Genomic DNA, 16,900 nt, shown 5'->3' on the forward strand with positions numbered 1-16,900 from the left:
ATTAAAAAATTACAAGAAATTAACATTTTTGTTTGTGTTTATAGTCAAACTCATTTATTGTTAGCTCTCAGAAAATTGTTGCTTATTTTAAATACATTTACATGAGTTTTCTTTTTTATTTTATTTATTTTTTTTTTGGTTTTGTTTTTCTTGTAAATTAAATACATTTTAAAGTTTAAACTGAAAATTTCAATTTACTATTTTATTTCTCTTGTTCTTGCTGTTGTTTATTTATGGGAGTCCCTCATTTACTTTAGATTATATTACAATTATAAATTTTTGTTTATGTTGCTTTGTATTATTTCTTATTTGCTGACATTTAAAGTGACTGAGTTTTGTTTCAATTAATTAAAATGAGAGAATTATAATTAGTTAATTGTTGTGCATAAACTAAAAAACACTTGAAAATCCAAAAAAAAAAAAAAACTGATAATATTTGCCTGATCAAATTAATAATGCAATGAATTTATTTATTATCATTAATTTTATTTATTTTTCAGTAAATTCACACATTTGCAAATTACATTTGATAATTTGTGCTTCTGTCCCCGCTCCCCTTCCACCCCGCTCCATCAACATTCGAATTTAATTTCAACCTTTCATTTCGACTCATTCCCAATTCTTCTCTGCTGAGTTGTTGTTTTTGTTTTTTTTTATCATTTATTTTAATAGTTATTGTTACATAATTATTAGGTTTTTTGTTGACTTTACGCTATGCATAAAATTAACACTAAATGCTGACAGTTTCCATTCAAATGTTTCTCACTTTAAACAATTTAAGGGAAACACATTTTGGGGTTGGGGAGGGAAAATTAAACTAGTCTTTCGTTTTTGCTAACATTTTTACTTACATAAGTCAGAAATGGGAATCGACCTCAGTTTTTGAAACATTCAATACTTGCTCTATTCTTCTGATTTTTAAGCACTTGAATATAATGCAAGAATTTAGAAAATATGAAAAAAATATAATAGAAATTTCACCTAGTTTCTCAAGAGTTTTCTTCTTAGCCATCGCAGATGAAATTATTCATATTTAAAGAAAGGTTGTTAAAATCTTGGAAAGAAATATTGTATGAGAAACTATATACTAGATAAATTTGGAAGTTAGAGAAAGTCATCAGATTTAAACGATATTTCATAGATATTTTTGAAAAAGTTGTATGCTCAGTAAACTGAAATCATTCCCACTCCCACTGATTTATTTTAATGAAGCATTTTACTGACTAAATTTTACTTATCTATAAATAAAAACCGTATATACATTGGATACAAATCTGTTGAGTCACTTAATTATCATGATATTAACGCAGATTTGATAAGAATTTCAGTTTTATCTTGTGGTTGTTGTTGTTGTTGTTGCTGATGCTGTTGCTGATTTCTCCTGTAGGTTGTAGTTGATTGCATAATGCAATAATTGATATGCACACTGGATAAGTTCGAGCAGCTGGTATCGCTGGAGGAGAGGCCGAAAGTAAGCCATCGTACCACACAACTGGCAACCAGAGTCAAAAGGAGCAAACGACATTGATGACTGGCGATGATTGCCATTCCTGCTGCACTCTTTTGCATAGCCGCTGGACTTTCGTCTACAAAAGAAAAAGCAAAAGACACAGAAAAAAAGACCGAAACAGAATGAAGAGGAAAACAGATTGATAGTAAGAGGTCAGTATGAGTTCAACGCAACAACTGGTTTATTGATTTCACTCACCATTAATGACATTGACCACAACACTGGCCGCCTCCGCTGTGGTTGGCATGCACGTATAGTTCCCTGTGTCCAACAACTGGGCGTTGGCAATGCGTAATCTGTAAAAGCATAACATTGAACCTTAATCACAGTAACAAACCACAGCAACAATATCTTTAAAGATTTAATCTTATCGTTTAAAATCCGAGAGAAATTCCGCCCGGAGACCTCTATCAACCATCTGCTTCAATACGTTCACTTGCCACATGAATTCAACTTCATTGATCAAAGTTCAAAATGCCAGGCAACGAACCAAGTGGAAGCACACTCACACCTGCTGGCTGCTGGATCTCTTCAGCTCCGCCTGAGTATCTCTTCAGTGCCCCCGTCGAGTGGCCCTTACTTCTGTTCCCCATCGTTAAGATAGTGAATGCCTCTGATTAGGGAAATGAGAGCATATAGCAACCCTACACTTGAACAAGAGAATCAATGAACCAATATGTAGCCTACTTCTAGGCTTTGGTTACCATTTTGTTGCGGAATATTGAATTTCTTGCAGTGTATTTGCCATGTACTTAGCCTCCACCCCCTCCTTGATAGGGATTGCTGCTTACCTGCTTTGCAATTTCTCGGCCAACGTGGATTCCATAGAGATGCGTTGCAAATCAATGGCGGCATCGTTCGGATGGGCAACGAATGGTGTTAGAATGTATGGGCCGCGATACCAGTAAATTGGTCCAATATCCTGAGCCGATGTCGCCGGTTGCTTCACCAGGCATGTGAGCGTTATGACGCTGCCCACTTTGACGTACAAATCCGACGGACCGGCAATAATCGCTTTGGCATCTGGCGGCGTCACTGCAATAGATGAAGATGGAGAATGTGTTGGTCGTGAGCAAGGGGCGAGGGGAGTTGTGTTGGAAAATGTGGAACGTGCACAAAATTGATTAATAGCATTTCTAGGCGTCTAATCCTCACTAATAGGTAATGGTGTATGTGTGTGTGTGCCTCCCATACGGCAGGGGATGTGAAAGGAATGTTGCATATAACCACACGATTGGCCAAAGCAGATTTCAATGCTTCCAATTGAGAAAGGCAAGACCTACTATTTGCAGGTGCTTCACCACCCCACCCTACTTCCTCAGCTACCTCTAGGTCCTTCTCAGCATTCCAGCAAATTGACAATAGCATAGATTTGCCAAGCTGATAATGACTAACTGCAATGACAGGACCGCTGTTAAGTTGATGGCATGTCAACGAGACTAACTAATTGGAGCATCGAAGTGGAATGCGGTGGATGGAACTATCACCCATCAATTAATTCATCCCAGTTGTGGCAGGTGTTTAAGTAGTCTGCTCTGCAGGTCATGACTTATTTAAAAGTAATAATAAAATGCCAGAGCTTTAACATTTATCCGTATCTATATTAATATTAGGAAATCATTATAATCAGATAGGATAAAAAAGGAACAATTTCATTTCATAAAATGTGGTTAGAGATTACGACCTATTGAAATTTAAATCGAACTTAGCCGGCTCGAGGTCAATATTGCAAAAGAAGATTATTTCAAGGCTCTTACACTAATTTTTCATAGCGCCTAAGGGTATGCACAAAAACGTGGTCTTCGGTATTGTAGGCTTCGCCAACTTTTTTCGCTTCATTTAGTTGGCAATGTAATTCCCAACTAGTTTTAGCGTTGAAGACATGGTATGGCTGTTGCAATTCTGGAGTTCTTTAGCAAAGTCTGCCGATGATAAAACTTGGTAGTTCTTGAAATAGTTATACAGACAACTTGCTCACCTTTTTGTGTGTTGCCTTTGAAATAATCTTCTTTTGCAAGATTGACCTCGAGCCGGCTAAGTTCAATTTATTTTATAAAATCTTTAAAAACGTTCGAGAAAGTGAAGGTAAAGAGTCAGGGCAAAATAAAGACGAACTCAAATCGATTCTCTCTAATTGTCTTCATACTTAAAGTTCATTTTGGTTAGGTTTAAATTTGTAAATTATTGCACATTTTGTTTTGTCATTCAACTCTGCGTACAATAACCCTTTTAAAAATATTTTGTTTTCTTGCATTCTTTTTCAGCTCGAGCAATCATAGTCGAAATGGGGATGAGTTTGTTTTTTTGTTTTAACAGCTTTTAGCCACAATAAACAGAATGAGGACTCTGGGTCTCAAAGCATTTATGTGGTCAACTCTTGCCCTTTCACGTTGCCTGTTCGTTTGCCTTTGCCACTGTCACCTTAAGCCTGGCAATGACCAGACTAGACCACACCAGACCAGACCAGAGCATCGAGTCAATTTCATATAGCATTGCCTTTGTCTGGGGAGTGTCTTTTGTGTTATCAGAAAACTGCCCATAACAGCAAATAAAAATAATACAAAACCAGAAGCAAATACAAATGAAATGGCAAAGCTAACACATAAAAATTTGTAACCACAATTCGAAGTAAAAGATATGAGAATGGGAGGAAGGGCTTACTTTTGGGAGGTTTTTAGTATTTTGAGGTTTCCAGCGATCTCACTTCTTGACTGTTTGACATACATATCATTGACCCATTGAATGAATGAATGAATGAAGCTGTTTGCCATCTACACCATTTTACACACATTTTAAGTGTTGTTAGCCAGTTGTTATTGTGTGTGTGTGTGTGTGTGCAGAGGGAGGAGCACAGGATTGAACTCGTAGTCACTAACATGTGAAGTTAACCATGGGACGTGGCCATTATGTTCCCGCTGCTCCATTTGCTATTTGGCTGTTTTGTGCGTGGCTTTCTAATATTGGGCATGATTTTTGTTCTCGGTTTGTTTGCCTCCCACGTCCCGCCTTTCCCATTTTTTTTTTGGCTAGAGATAAGCATACACACTAACCCAAATGGCGTAGACAGAGACAAATGTGGAAGACCCTTCGCGTCCTGGCATCCAGTTATAGGCACTGAAAATTGGTTTAATGTTTTTTCACACAGCAGGCAGTCAACAGAGTCAAATGTTGACGTTGTTAATGATGTGCGGGGCAGGACTGGTCGTCGTCGTGGTCGTCGTCGCCGTCTAGGACTCGATTTGGGGCATAAAAGCGGATTTTCAACGCTTCCATTGTAAATACAAACATACACCAGTTTGCTGAGTGGGCGGTAGACTTCTACCTTCTACATTATAGGATGGAGTACAGTTCAGTTCAGTTCAGTTAGTTAACTTGGTATTAGCGAGACTCATTGGCTGTTGATTTCCACTAAACTGCAAATGGATTTTAGGAAATGCCAGGACATGTACAATGTAAATATACAAATATACACACACACATACCTATATTTGTTTATATATATATAGGATAGTACTTGTGTCTGTAGTTTTTGGGTCCTACTACCATATGCTAATTATGGTCAGGTAGCCAGGGTGAAAACTGGAATCCACATAGAAGGCCAAACAAAGCAAAACCTACACTTAATTTGCCACAACAGATTTTTGCAGGTGATAGCTTAAATAAACTAAATTACTTTAATCTGTGAATAATTCTTATTCAAAATTTAAACATTTCTTAGACGTAAATTGAAGAAAAGGAACTTTTGCAGGTAACACAGGCCGACATGATTTTTGGTGACGTTAACCTGAGAAGTGTTTTTAACTAATTCGGGTACGCTGATTCTGACTGCATACTCAGTTTTTGTTCATCACGTCCAGATTTTGTGAAATTAAGGGATCTAGGGTTGGAAAATAGGCACCCAAAAGTATACTATATAAAGTTTCAAATTGTTTTTCTAAATTTTTAACGAATTGTAGAATTTCTTGTTTAAGAAAAATAGCTGTTGTTTGCCAACATTACTTATAAACAATTTGTTAGATGCATAAAATTACAATAATTCTTTAAAATTAACAAGATGCAAATTCTTCGAATCCCTATAGCATACTTTTTGGTTCGAATGTTACTCATTTTGGAACCATATCCACGTGTATGATAATATGCAGATAACAAAGAAACGCTCCTTTGATTTTGTGTTAATTGCGTTAAAATCATACCTAATATATTAATAGGTTAAAAAATTAACGTTTTGAGTAAAATAACTTGTTTATATTATACTAGAAAATATTGAAAATGAGGCCATTTTGAATAATTCCAACGCATTTTTTTCGAAATCCTGTCGTGATGGGCAAAAACTGAATACAGGGCCGTGATCAGCACCCCCAAATTACTATAAAAGACCTGTTGAACTTAGAACACTCTTTCATGACCTGGAAAATGTCGACCTGTGTAATCAATGAAAAAATATACGAAATTACACCAAAAGGAAAGTCTTGCTCAAAAACTGTGTCTACAAACATATGTAGACGATTTCTGTTAATAAAACTCTTTTGGATATGTTAGGCTTTGATTTAAAAATAAAAGTCAAAAATTTGGAATATTTCTAACAAAAATCGTTTATAAGATCAAGTAATTCAAATAATTTTGGTTCGCAAATATAGCTTCTCATCTAAAATGCAGTCACGTGAAAATTCTTAAATCAGTTTAAGTAAATTTGCATTTTCATAATTTAGACGACTGACTGCCTAATTGAATTCAATCCAAGCTTATAACACCTTCAATGCTAACTCCCTGCTTGAACCTTATATAGTCATATGAAATTCAGTTTTAATGGATTATTAACTGCATGCCAATTGAGATGTAGAATTCTGTAGAGACCTCCACGAAGAATCTCCAGATTCTTAACGAAATCTCTATCTCAATCTCTATGAGGAATTCACCTTTGGCTCTTCGGAGTGACAGTATAAATATTTGTATCACGCTTTCATCACCAGAAGGAAAATCTTGTTTTTTCTTCCCCCCTTTTTTTCTCAATCTCTCCGTCTTTCGCTTTTTTTTCTTCTTTTTTGCTTTTTTTTCAAATCATTAGCATAAATTTCTTGACGTGGCTTGACTTGGCTTGGCTTTCCTTCTCTTGCAATTTTTATTTGTCCTCCCCGCTTTCGTCTAGCACTCAGTTCACTGTTCGCTTCTCGACTTCCTGTCGCCGGTGAACTGAACTCCATGCCAGCAGAGTAGAGACCAGGATGGAGGATTATTACTTCCGCAGTGCATTCCCGTGTTGACGGGATTTCTTCTCGTTATACATACATATAGAATTTTGCAAGGTTGCACAGGGACTGCAGGAAGCTAAAACCTTTTGATACGACTTTATGGCTGTTGATGAGATTTGTGCCCATTTTCGACTTGAGTTTATTTATTAACTTCAACTACCACTCCGTCATCATCATCATCATCATCATCATTGTCACAGCGGGTGGAATGGTAATTTGCAAGTTGAACAAATTTACTCGTTTGTATTTTAAGTAAAATCGAATAGCCAGTCGAATGTTTGGCAGAATGTGGAGTCCCATAGGTACATAGATCGAAATCAAAGACTAAAACTAAACCAATCACAGAACAACAACCGAAATAACAACATGGTAATGGTGATTTGTGGGCAGAGAGTGGAAAACTGGGAAAAACTCTTCGATAATTTCAATTAACTTTCACGCTGGTCGAGAGCGAACTAGGAAAAACTTCTTCCTTGTTCGCTTGGCTGCCTAGAAAAAGTTTCAAATCAATTTTACGTACATGAATGAAACATGAACGTGCATGCTTTGTGAAACAATTTATTACACACACATAAACTCACCGAATAAATATACAAACAAACACACAGAGAGACAGAGAGAGAAACTATGGTCTGAGTCTGAAGTCAACTCGCAAAACGGAAATCCATTGTAGAAAACTTGTAAAATAGCAAAACAATGCTTCTCACGAAGACCAAGAAAGTGACGAGAAGGATGGTGGAAAGCAATAGACGAAGGAGTAAGGTATACAGTAGGAAACAGTAGAAGCAACCAACACGCACACCTCCAACCATGTCCTTTCGCTACCCCGTTTCTCTTTCCCTATCAAACTGGTGTGTATTACAGCCAGCATATGAATTTAGTATTGAATTTAAATGCAAATTGCGTTTGCATGCAAAAACGTGTAGAAAAATAGACAAGCCAAGTGTCGACTTGGTGAAAATTACCAGGCACAGGAAGTCCTTTAGTATGGAGGATACATATGTATATACATATATTGGAAGGTGCCAAGCAGTTGATACAACCTGTCTGAGGTTTGACCCACATAAACTTTTCTAAGGAAACTGGCTTAAAGTTAAAACCATAAACTATTAGAAAATGTGAACTCTTATTGCCAGGCATGCATATAAAAGGATCGATAAATCTAGAATGCATACAAGCCGATAAGGAGGTGAAATACCATGCTACAGATATTTCAATCTGCACAGGAATTTGTCTGAGTAAATTTTTGATGTATTTCTTACAAAGCCTCTTGAAATTGTCATAAGCTCAATTCTACTTATGAGGGTTAAGAATGTCCTCTGAGTGATCCCAATGAAAACCGCCAAAAAGTGAAAGTATCTTAAATGTAAAACCTAAATTGCTTGAAACAAATCCACCATTTAAGATTATTACCAAATAAATTCGAGTGCAATCAGGTAATAAAATCGATTATTTCATTAAACTTCTTTGTATTGTCTCTGCATTAAAATCCGAATGCATATATGTACATATAAGAAGTCTCCCTCGGTAGATCGTATATCAAGTGTTGGCTAAAGTTGATTCTCAGTGATGTGTATACCTTCATTCTATAGTTGACAAACTTTATGGCCAATTTACCATGCCCATTCCCCAGCATCGGTGCCATTGAGAGTGAATAAAAAGTTACGGTTGCAATCCGTGCGAATGACAACGACAACGCGCTGACAATGCGTAAGAGAAATACAAAATGGTGAGGTAAGGGGTGAGGTAAGGGGGAGTGCAAGGACACTCGATGAGTTTGAGAAGGCGAATAAGATGCTCGGTCTGGAGTTGGGTCTTGGCTTACTCACCTATGACATTCAGTCGGAATGCCATCGAAATCTTTGGCTCCGTATTCACTTGGCACTCGTAGATGCCGCTGTCACGTGGCTGAGCATATTTCACATGCAATGTCCAATCCTTGGAATCGGCGGTGCGTACAACCTGCAAAACGAGAAGCAAGAAGAGAGAGAGAGAATGAGAGAATGCAAAGATAAATCGTATGAAGACAGGTTTTCCCTTCTATCCACTCTCCGCCTCTTTCCTTGAACGTCCTTGGGCAAATTTAATCAATGCATACAAGTTACTTGGCCCGAATTGCATACGCAATTAAGCTGACTTGGCTTACAAATGGCCCAGAGGCAACATTTAATAAGCAAAAGGAGTGCTCAAGTCGACGGCGGATTGTGGGAAGGAGAGTTACCGCCCAAAATCCTACCTTGAAACGCTCATCAGATGTGTAAGTCAAAATGCCTGCAGTCAGAATGTGCAAATCGCGTTTCCTTATCCAGGATACCTGCCGGAGACACAATGAAGAGAAATAGAGATTGTCAGTAAGTAAGCGAGAGAGAGAGAGGGAGAAAGAGAGGGAGATATTTGCAGAGAGACAAAAGGACACCAAATGCTGTTAGTGCTAGTGCTTAAGTCAATTTTAAAAATTGCTTTCGGCTTGGGGTTCTTAAGGTAGGAAAATTTAATAAACCAAATGCCCAAAATGAAGTCTAAGTGACCAACATAAAACAAAAAACAAAAACTTTATAAAACTTTTTCATCCATGTACGGGGAGACTACAGTGAAAACTCATGCAATATCACATTGGTTGAGCCCCGTCATAAGTTATTCGCTTGCTGTCACCTTCACTGTAACTCAGGCATACACCTTTTTGGTCCTGCTCATTGTCTATAAGCAGGAGCAGCGGCAGCCGCGGGATAGCAGACAAAGCGATTTGCGAGCCAGCACAAGGACACACTCCAAAAAACGAAACGGAACGAAAGGATGTAAAGGACACAAGAAAAGGCAGACAAGTGCGTGCCCAAAATGTCAGCGGCTTAAAGTTCCCAAAAAAGCCTCCAACAGAAAAAAAAAACCAAACGAAACGAAACGAAACGTAGAGACGACCAAAGAAAGGAATAAAATCCTGCTGCAGCAGCAGCAGCAGGCAAAAAGTAATCTCCCAGCCTGCCGCAGGCTAACAAAACTTTTCCAAGCTCCCAATTCCCCTGCCCCCAAAAAAAAATTGTTCAGAAAAAGCCGAAACTAAAAGTGTCAAAGTGGCAAAAGGAAACGACGCCTCAGCCAAAAAAATAAAAAGAGAGGAAGAAAAATTGAAAACGTTCTGGTGATAGTATAAATCTGGATCTCAGTCTGCTCTCATTGGAGATGGATGATGATGGGTATGATGATGATGATGATGATGGCAATGGCATTGGCGCTAAGGTGATGCTCGTCTCCGCCGATGATGAGTTGGTGTTGCCTTCTGTAAATGGATTTGCATGCACACGGCTAATGAAAACGAGAAGCAGATGACGCTAGATAAAAGACTGTTATCCCTGCAAAATGGGATAAACGAGCAAAACGAGATCTTGAAAGAAATGGACGAGGAGTCGGAGTGGATGTGGGACAAATATTCACAAATTTCATTGAAAATTTCATTTCATTCTCGTTGTTGTATTACATCTCTGTGTGTGTCTGTGTGAGTGTGTGTGTGCTTTTTTAGGTCAAGGAACATTTCCTGGAATGTATTCAACTTTAAAGTTTGATGAAGCGGCAAAGCGTAGCAATAGATATATTTTGCCAAGCAAAATTAAAAATAAAGTAAAAACGAAAGCGAAAAAATGAACACACAAAGGAAACAGGGTGAATGTACCAGGGGATGAAGCGGATGATGATGAAACTTTGTCATTGAACCGAGAAAACCAGCAAAAAAACAACGAAAAAACAGAGCGTCAGCATTACATGAGTTGTGCCGAATTTCGCATACCCTTGCAATCAGTTCTTGAGCTATGATATATTTATATATGTATATGTGGGACTAGGTTCCGATTCCGTAGAAATAAACAGTCCCGTTTGATGTATATTTAGTTAAATGGTAATAGGTTTTATTTTAGATTATAATTAGGTTTTAGTAATTATAAATTGAATGAATTGAATGGTAATTGTTTCGTCTTTAGGTTTTTACACGTCTTCGTCTTTAACACTTCTTTACTTCTTTTAATACCTGTCTTTCGTCTTTAATACATCTTTTAAAACACGTCTTCTCGTCGTTGGCTCGTCTTAAAAAGTTCTTCTTCGTCTTCTCGTAGCAGCATTGCCACATCGTCGCTTTCGTGGGTCGCTTGCCACCTCGTCTCATATGGATCGCTTGCCACACCGTCGTCAAACAGCTGTTTTGAGGTGGTCTGGCCATTCGGCGTTACCAACCCAACCCCACATATATCATAAATATGAATCTTATGATTAATATAACTTTTAATACATAAGTCTGTAAGTTATTAAATTTGGAGATAGTTGCCAACAACATGTTGTTGAAAGCAAAGCTACTATTTGGATAAATTATTACCGTACAGTAGGGTTTACTGGATGAATATAACATAAGAGTGAAATTAGTTTTACAAACAAAACTATTCGATATGATTTTGGCTCTCCTAACTGAACAAAGTATGCAACATTTTGTAGCACGAATCCGCATTAATACAGATAAATTCATAGAATGACATGGATAATTGATTTCGTTTTGGTGGTGACATTTAAATAATATTTATACTTTATATTAAGTACACGTACGAAAATACATACCCTACTTTGCAAGAGTATAATAAAAAGGAAAAGAGAATGCAGAAGATGAGAAATGGTGATGAAAGCGGAAACAGGAAAACGATACGAGTTTGCTGCAAGAAGGCAGCCAAAACTTGTCGCTAACTTCATTTTCAGCTTGACTAACGGTTTTCAAATATTTTCATTTTCAAACAGCAGCAAAATGAGTTTGTTTTTTTTCTTCTTTGAATAAAAATTAAGCCACAGGGTAGTTGGAAAAATCTATTTGAAAATAACTTGTCTGGACTTACCGATTTATCGCCCAAATTGTCCACCCGACAATTGATGGCCGCCGTGTGACCGGTTCTTGCCGTTATATTCCTCGGCATGCCAAAGTCAAAGACTGGCGGTGGATAGGTTGTCTCATCCACTTGATCATCATCCAGTTCTTGTTGCCTTTGGTCATCATCGAGGCCATTGTTGAACTTGAGATTATTGTTGTTGTTGTTGTTGCCATGGACCAGCGAAGCAATGTAGACATCATCATCATCAATGGGCAACATGGCTGACTGATGGCCAACGCCAACCAACGATGGCAACAAGTCGTTGTCATTGATGATGTTGTCAATGGTTTGAGCTGCAAAGAGGAAAATTAAAGGGAAAAAAATTCAATGAAATCTCTGAGTAAAATCTACTTGAAAAAAATATTGATGATATGGAAATCAACCGCAGTTGGTAGATAAATACTTGAACGATATATATTTTAACAAGTGAGTTAAGCTAGATTAAGAAATATAAATTCGAAAGATAGAAACGTTTAAGTAAGAGTAAGAAGATGAGTTAAAAAGTAGCGAAAGTGTATTATTATTTGGGAATTGAGAAGATATTTCTGAAATCTAATTTCAATTTTAAAATTTTCTACTGTGGCCTTTTATAATCCAATTTGCATTGCAGTTGAGTTTATTTTATTCATATTAGATTTAGATCCTGTGCTTTGGCCACCGACTAAAGCGGTTTTAAATTGGATTAATAGTTAAGTCATAACCCGGAAAGTAACATTCAATCACTAAAAAATACGTTTGAGAATTGACATCAATCCAGTTTTTCTCATTTCAAGCAAAAAATATATAAAAATATTTCATGGCAAATTCATTTTCCAATAAATTCAACGAGCTCGCAGTAAATTCAATCTAAATGCAAACTTTATTAGCAAGTTGCTATGGCTTTTTCCCCAAGATTTTCCAAACAAACAGACAAAATGCCATTTGCTGATTGAATTGCTAGAACTTTATCTCTGGTTTACTCTAGTTTTGCCTTTGATTAAAGGCAGAGCAACAGCAGCAGCTACAACACCATCATCACCATAGTCATCACAGTCATCGTTATCGTCAACAACTTGAAATTTTTACACCATGCAGCAACTTCGTTTCCAGCTTATCCTTTGGTGTCCTTCTGTGAAAAAGAAGCATAACCACTTCGAGTTGTTGTCGTTGTTAGACAGCCACCAGCAGCAGCAGCAGCAGCAAAGAGTGCACACTGACTGATTGCATTGAGAGCAAATTAATTAAATGCCACTCAATGGAAATGCAGTAGAAATAAAAAAAAAAACACAGCCAGAAACCATAAAACTTCTGGCCAAGTCAACTGGAAGAGCATATGTGTGTGTGTGTCTCCGTGTGTGCACTTGAAAATATTTCAAAAATTTCCAATGACACGGCACATTTAAGGGATCGTTAAAACACAAAAGACAAACTGCCAACCTCTTACCCGACCCCAAAAAAAAAAGTGGCAGCAAAACAAAAGCCATGCAGTTAAAATTGCGGAAAATGCTCGTAATAATGAATCGAATGATTTCCTTGCACTTTGGGACTCTCTCAGCAGCTGCTAAACAACGGAAATTGTTTTTAATTAAAATAAATGAGCTATTTTTAATAGCCCATGTGGTCCGGAAGTACCAAATAAACCATAGAATGAGCATTTTTTTTTTCCTTACTTATTTTTTGTGAGTATATGAGTGGGGCCAAATGGGACTTTTGAAGTGGTTGGGCTGAAGTGTGGTAGCCATATTTCTTCAAGCCATGATTGTGGCAAGTATTTCTTAATGAAAATGAAGTGGGATTTTTATTGGGGAAAAATTAAGAAATTACTTTCAATTTTTCTTCCAAATTTCCAGATGTAGGCTTTTATCAATTGGAAATTTTTTGTAAATTCGTTTTAATCTTATGTAATGGCAAATTTCTTTGTGATTAACGTCCTGAATGTGTTAATTTTTTTTTTGTCAAACGCCAAAATCATTTTATTTAATATATTAATTAATCTTTAGCAAAATTCCCTATTTAATATTAAATTATTGTATGATGTAATGAAACAAACTCTACTTCGTTTCTGACACTTTTAGGGTATATAACTCACAATATTCCAATTAGTTTACTGACGCTAAATGAGCCCATTTGTCATTATCCTTTTTAATCTTTTGCTTTTCAGAATTGATTTATGCAATATCCGATTTTTCTAATGAGTCCGCATTAATTAGTTTACCAACCTTATCTTTTTGTCGTTTCAATTGTTATTTCAGTTAATTATATGTCATTTGGAAATGTTGTATTGATTCAACGGCTATTGAATAGTTAATTTTATTTATAAGTGACATTTCGTTTCGGGTAATTATAGTTAAGTTTGTACTTTCTGTTCGGTACCTGTGAAATATCAGTTAATTAATGATTTGTTTGTTATTATACCTAAGTATTCAACTGATGACATAAAGCATTAATTATGCCATCTATTATATGGATTTTTATTTTGAATCAACAATGTAGATAAAAACATAAAAAAATTGATGTTGGTCGAATTCAATTCTCAGAATGGTTTCATTTTAAGATAGGTACATATTTGAATTTGCGATGGTTTGTCTGATAATTTGGAACTGTTATAAGATCTTTCAGGTCCAACCTTATTGATTAGAAACCAGTTGGCCATTGCTGTCTGTCTTTGAATCTTTGTCTAGCAGTTCAAGATATAAAAAATTCAGTCCGAAATTCATTCGAAAAGAAGAAAATTCAAACCATTAGAATAAAATGTATTAAATTGCTGGCCAACAATTATATGAATATACATAGTAGGTATAAATCTACAATTCTGTTGTTCTCGAGTTCGAACCCCGACGTTGGTCGAGTTTCCCCCTGATGAAGCAATACTAAAAAGTAGTTCCGTCGGGGATAAAGGAAACGATTGTGTATAACGAATAATTTTTTTTTTTTTTACATAGTAGGTATAACAAAACATAAACGAAAATTTGCATTTTGTAAATTTATGCTGATGCTCTGATGCTGGAACTATAAATCACCACCAGGGGAAACCATAACACAAGCCGACATTTTCGAGGTCATCAAAAAGTGTTCTAAGTTCAATAGGTCTTTTATAGTAATTTGGGGGTGCTGATCACGGCCCTGTGTTCAGTTTATGCCCATCACGACAGGATTTCGAAAAAAATGCGATGGACTTATTCATAATGGCCTTATTTTCAATATTTTCTAGTATAATTAAGCAAGTTATTATACTCAAAACGGTTTTATTTTAACCTATTAATATATTGGGTATGATTTAAACGCAATTTACACAAAATCAAAGAGGCGTTTCTTTGTTATCATGCATATTATCATGCACTTTGGATATGGTTCCAAAATGAGTAAAATTCGAACCTAAAAGTATGCTATGGGGAGTCAAAGAATTTGCAACTTGTTAATTTTAAAGAATTATTGTAATTTTATGCATCTAACAAATGTTTATAAGTAATGTTGGCAAACAACAGCTATTTTTCTTAAACAAGAAATTCTACAATTCGTTAAAAATGTAGAAAAACAATTTTAAACTTTATATAGTATACTTTTGGGTGCCTATTTTCCAACCCTAGATCAGCGTACCCGAATTAGTTAAAAACACCTCTCAGGTTAACGTCACCAAAAATCATGTCGGCCTGTGTAATTTGTTTTTACTTTCCAAAAAAATGTTGTTAAATTTACAGAGTTTAATACTTGTTTAACTCTTTAAGGAGTCTCATGTTTAAAGCACAAAATGTTTCGATGTCGTTGCATACTAAATTATCGCATTTTTTTTATTTTTTTATTAGTTTAACATTCCTGAACAGTTCAACAAAGTTCAAAGTTTGCGCGTGTATAAATTCTAAATCGCTCAACTAACGTACTGTCTATCTAGTTTAAGCAAGTACATTTTTTTACATATACATACATATCTACTATGCTTGTATCTAGGCATTATCCTTTGGCTGAAATGCAATGCATAGACATGCCTCGTTCTCACGTTTCGCTTTATGAAAATCATGTTTTCTGCATTTGAATTTATTTGACATTTTAATGAGCGCATAATGGCAGCTCCTAGTGCCATCCGAGATGCCATCAGATAGAAAGGGATGTGAAGGTAGTGAAGAGAACGCGACATTGCTGATAATGGCCAGGTAGACGACTATGACAACTACACTTATAATTCTGCTTGGCAAGCACCGTATCCCATTGCCGTTCCCATCTCTAGTTTCGCCCCTCTCGCAACTTTCGCATCGTGTCTAACTGGGTCACTTTTGCCAGCTGCACTTGAATCTTTTAGGCCGTGTTTTTTTGAGGGGTAGCACTTGTGCATGTTAGACACAAAAATCTAAATTATTTAAGTGCCTCCTCCTCACCGGTGCACCTTCTACCTCACCGCACCGCATACATAGATGCATGTATGTACACAGAATGATGAAAAGTGTGGGCGAAAAGCCAGCAAAAGTGAAGCAAATATGTACAGTGAGTATTGCCAAAGTTAAATGGATGGGAGGTTTATATGTCTGTTCAGTTCTTTATTCAGTGGATACATATGTAGTCAACAACTCATTCATATTTGTTGACGATATTTCGATTTTGAAGACAAGGAAAAATTCAAATGAAATAATAGTATGTCAATTTGTTAAGATCGTAGTTTCATATAGAATTCTTAGGACTCATTTAAGCAGTTTTCACTGTATTTTTCCAACCAAAGACTGTGCCGCTTATATGTGGAAAAAACTAAACTAAACATGGCAAAAAAAAAAGGAAGATAAAATGCTAAAACTAAAATGAAACGAGATGCAAAATGCCAAAGTGAGTGGTGGCACTTGCTGTTGTTTTTGTTGTCATACTGCTTTATGCCACACAGACACACCCACACACACACACATGCAAACTCACATGTATAGACACTTATACACTTTCAGTTTTTGGCATCATTTAGATACTCGTATAGCAACTGATGCAAATTTAATTTGGACACCTCGCAAACAAAAAAAAGGACTACAAAATCCGCGTACCAGAGTGCCAAAGGGGAGGGCAATGGGAATACCCGGGATACTGAAGGGACGGGGCCATGGGGCAACTATCTCTGGCAGTATAACTTGCGCTTGAGTGTGTATGAACTGCAACTAATGATGTTGCAGGCACTCGAATGCGCCTTTTTGATTTAACGATCGGCAGTGGAGATTTTCGGTTTTTTTTTTTTCCCTCTACTTTTCCGGTTTTTTGTTGTGTGGAGCTTAATGACTGCTTTGGTTGGTTGGTTTCCC

General features: G+C 36.6%; 1 protein-coding gene across 1 annotated transcript; it reads right to left on the bottom strand.

Moving 5' to 3' along the window:
- Positions 1-786: 786 nt before the first annotated feature.
- On the bottom strand, positions 787-11,941 carry LOC6651754 (zwei Ig domain protein zig-8). Its single transcript, XM_047010660.1, has 6 exons — positions 11,622-11,941; positions 8,996-9,073; positions 8,589-8,721; positions 2,302-2,545; positions 1,709-1,806; positions 787-1,586 (listed from the first exon to the last, which is right to left on the bottom strand). The coding sequence occupies exons 1-6, from the start codon at positions 11,871-11,873 to the stop codon at positions 1,294-1,296; spliced, it is 1,098 nt and encodes a 365-aa protein (XP_046866616.1). The 5' UTR covers positions 11,874-11,941; the 3' UTR covers positions 787-1,293.
- Positions 11,942-16,900: the final 4,959 nt, after the last annotated feature.

This window comes from Drosophila willistoni (genome assembly GCF_018902025.1).
Source record: "Drosophila willistoni isolate 14030-0811.24 chromosome 2R unlocalized genomic scaffold, UCI_dwil_1.1 Seg167, whole genome shotgun sequence".
In the NCBI taxonomy this organism is placed as follows: domain Eukaryota; kingdom Metazoa; phylum Arthropoda; class Insecta; order Diptera; family Drosophilidae; genus Drosophila; species Drosophila willistoni.

Coding starts and splice junctions, on each gene's coding strand:
- LOC6651754 (XM_047010660.1), bottom strand. CDS start 11,873: ATGTTGCCCATTGATGATGATGATGTCTACATTGCTTCGCTGGTCCAT. Junction 9,074..11,621: donor ACAATTTGGGCGATAAATCG/GTAAGTCCAGAC, acceptor TGTCTCCGGCAG/GTATCCTGGATAAGGAAACG. Junction 2,546..8,588: donor ATTCCGACTGAATGTCATAG/GTGAGTAAGCCA, acceptor CATCTATTGCAG/TGACGCCGCCAGATGCCAAA.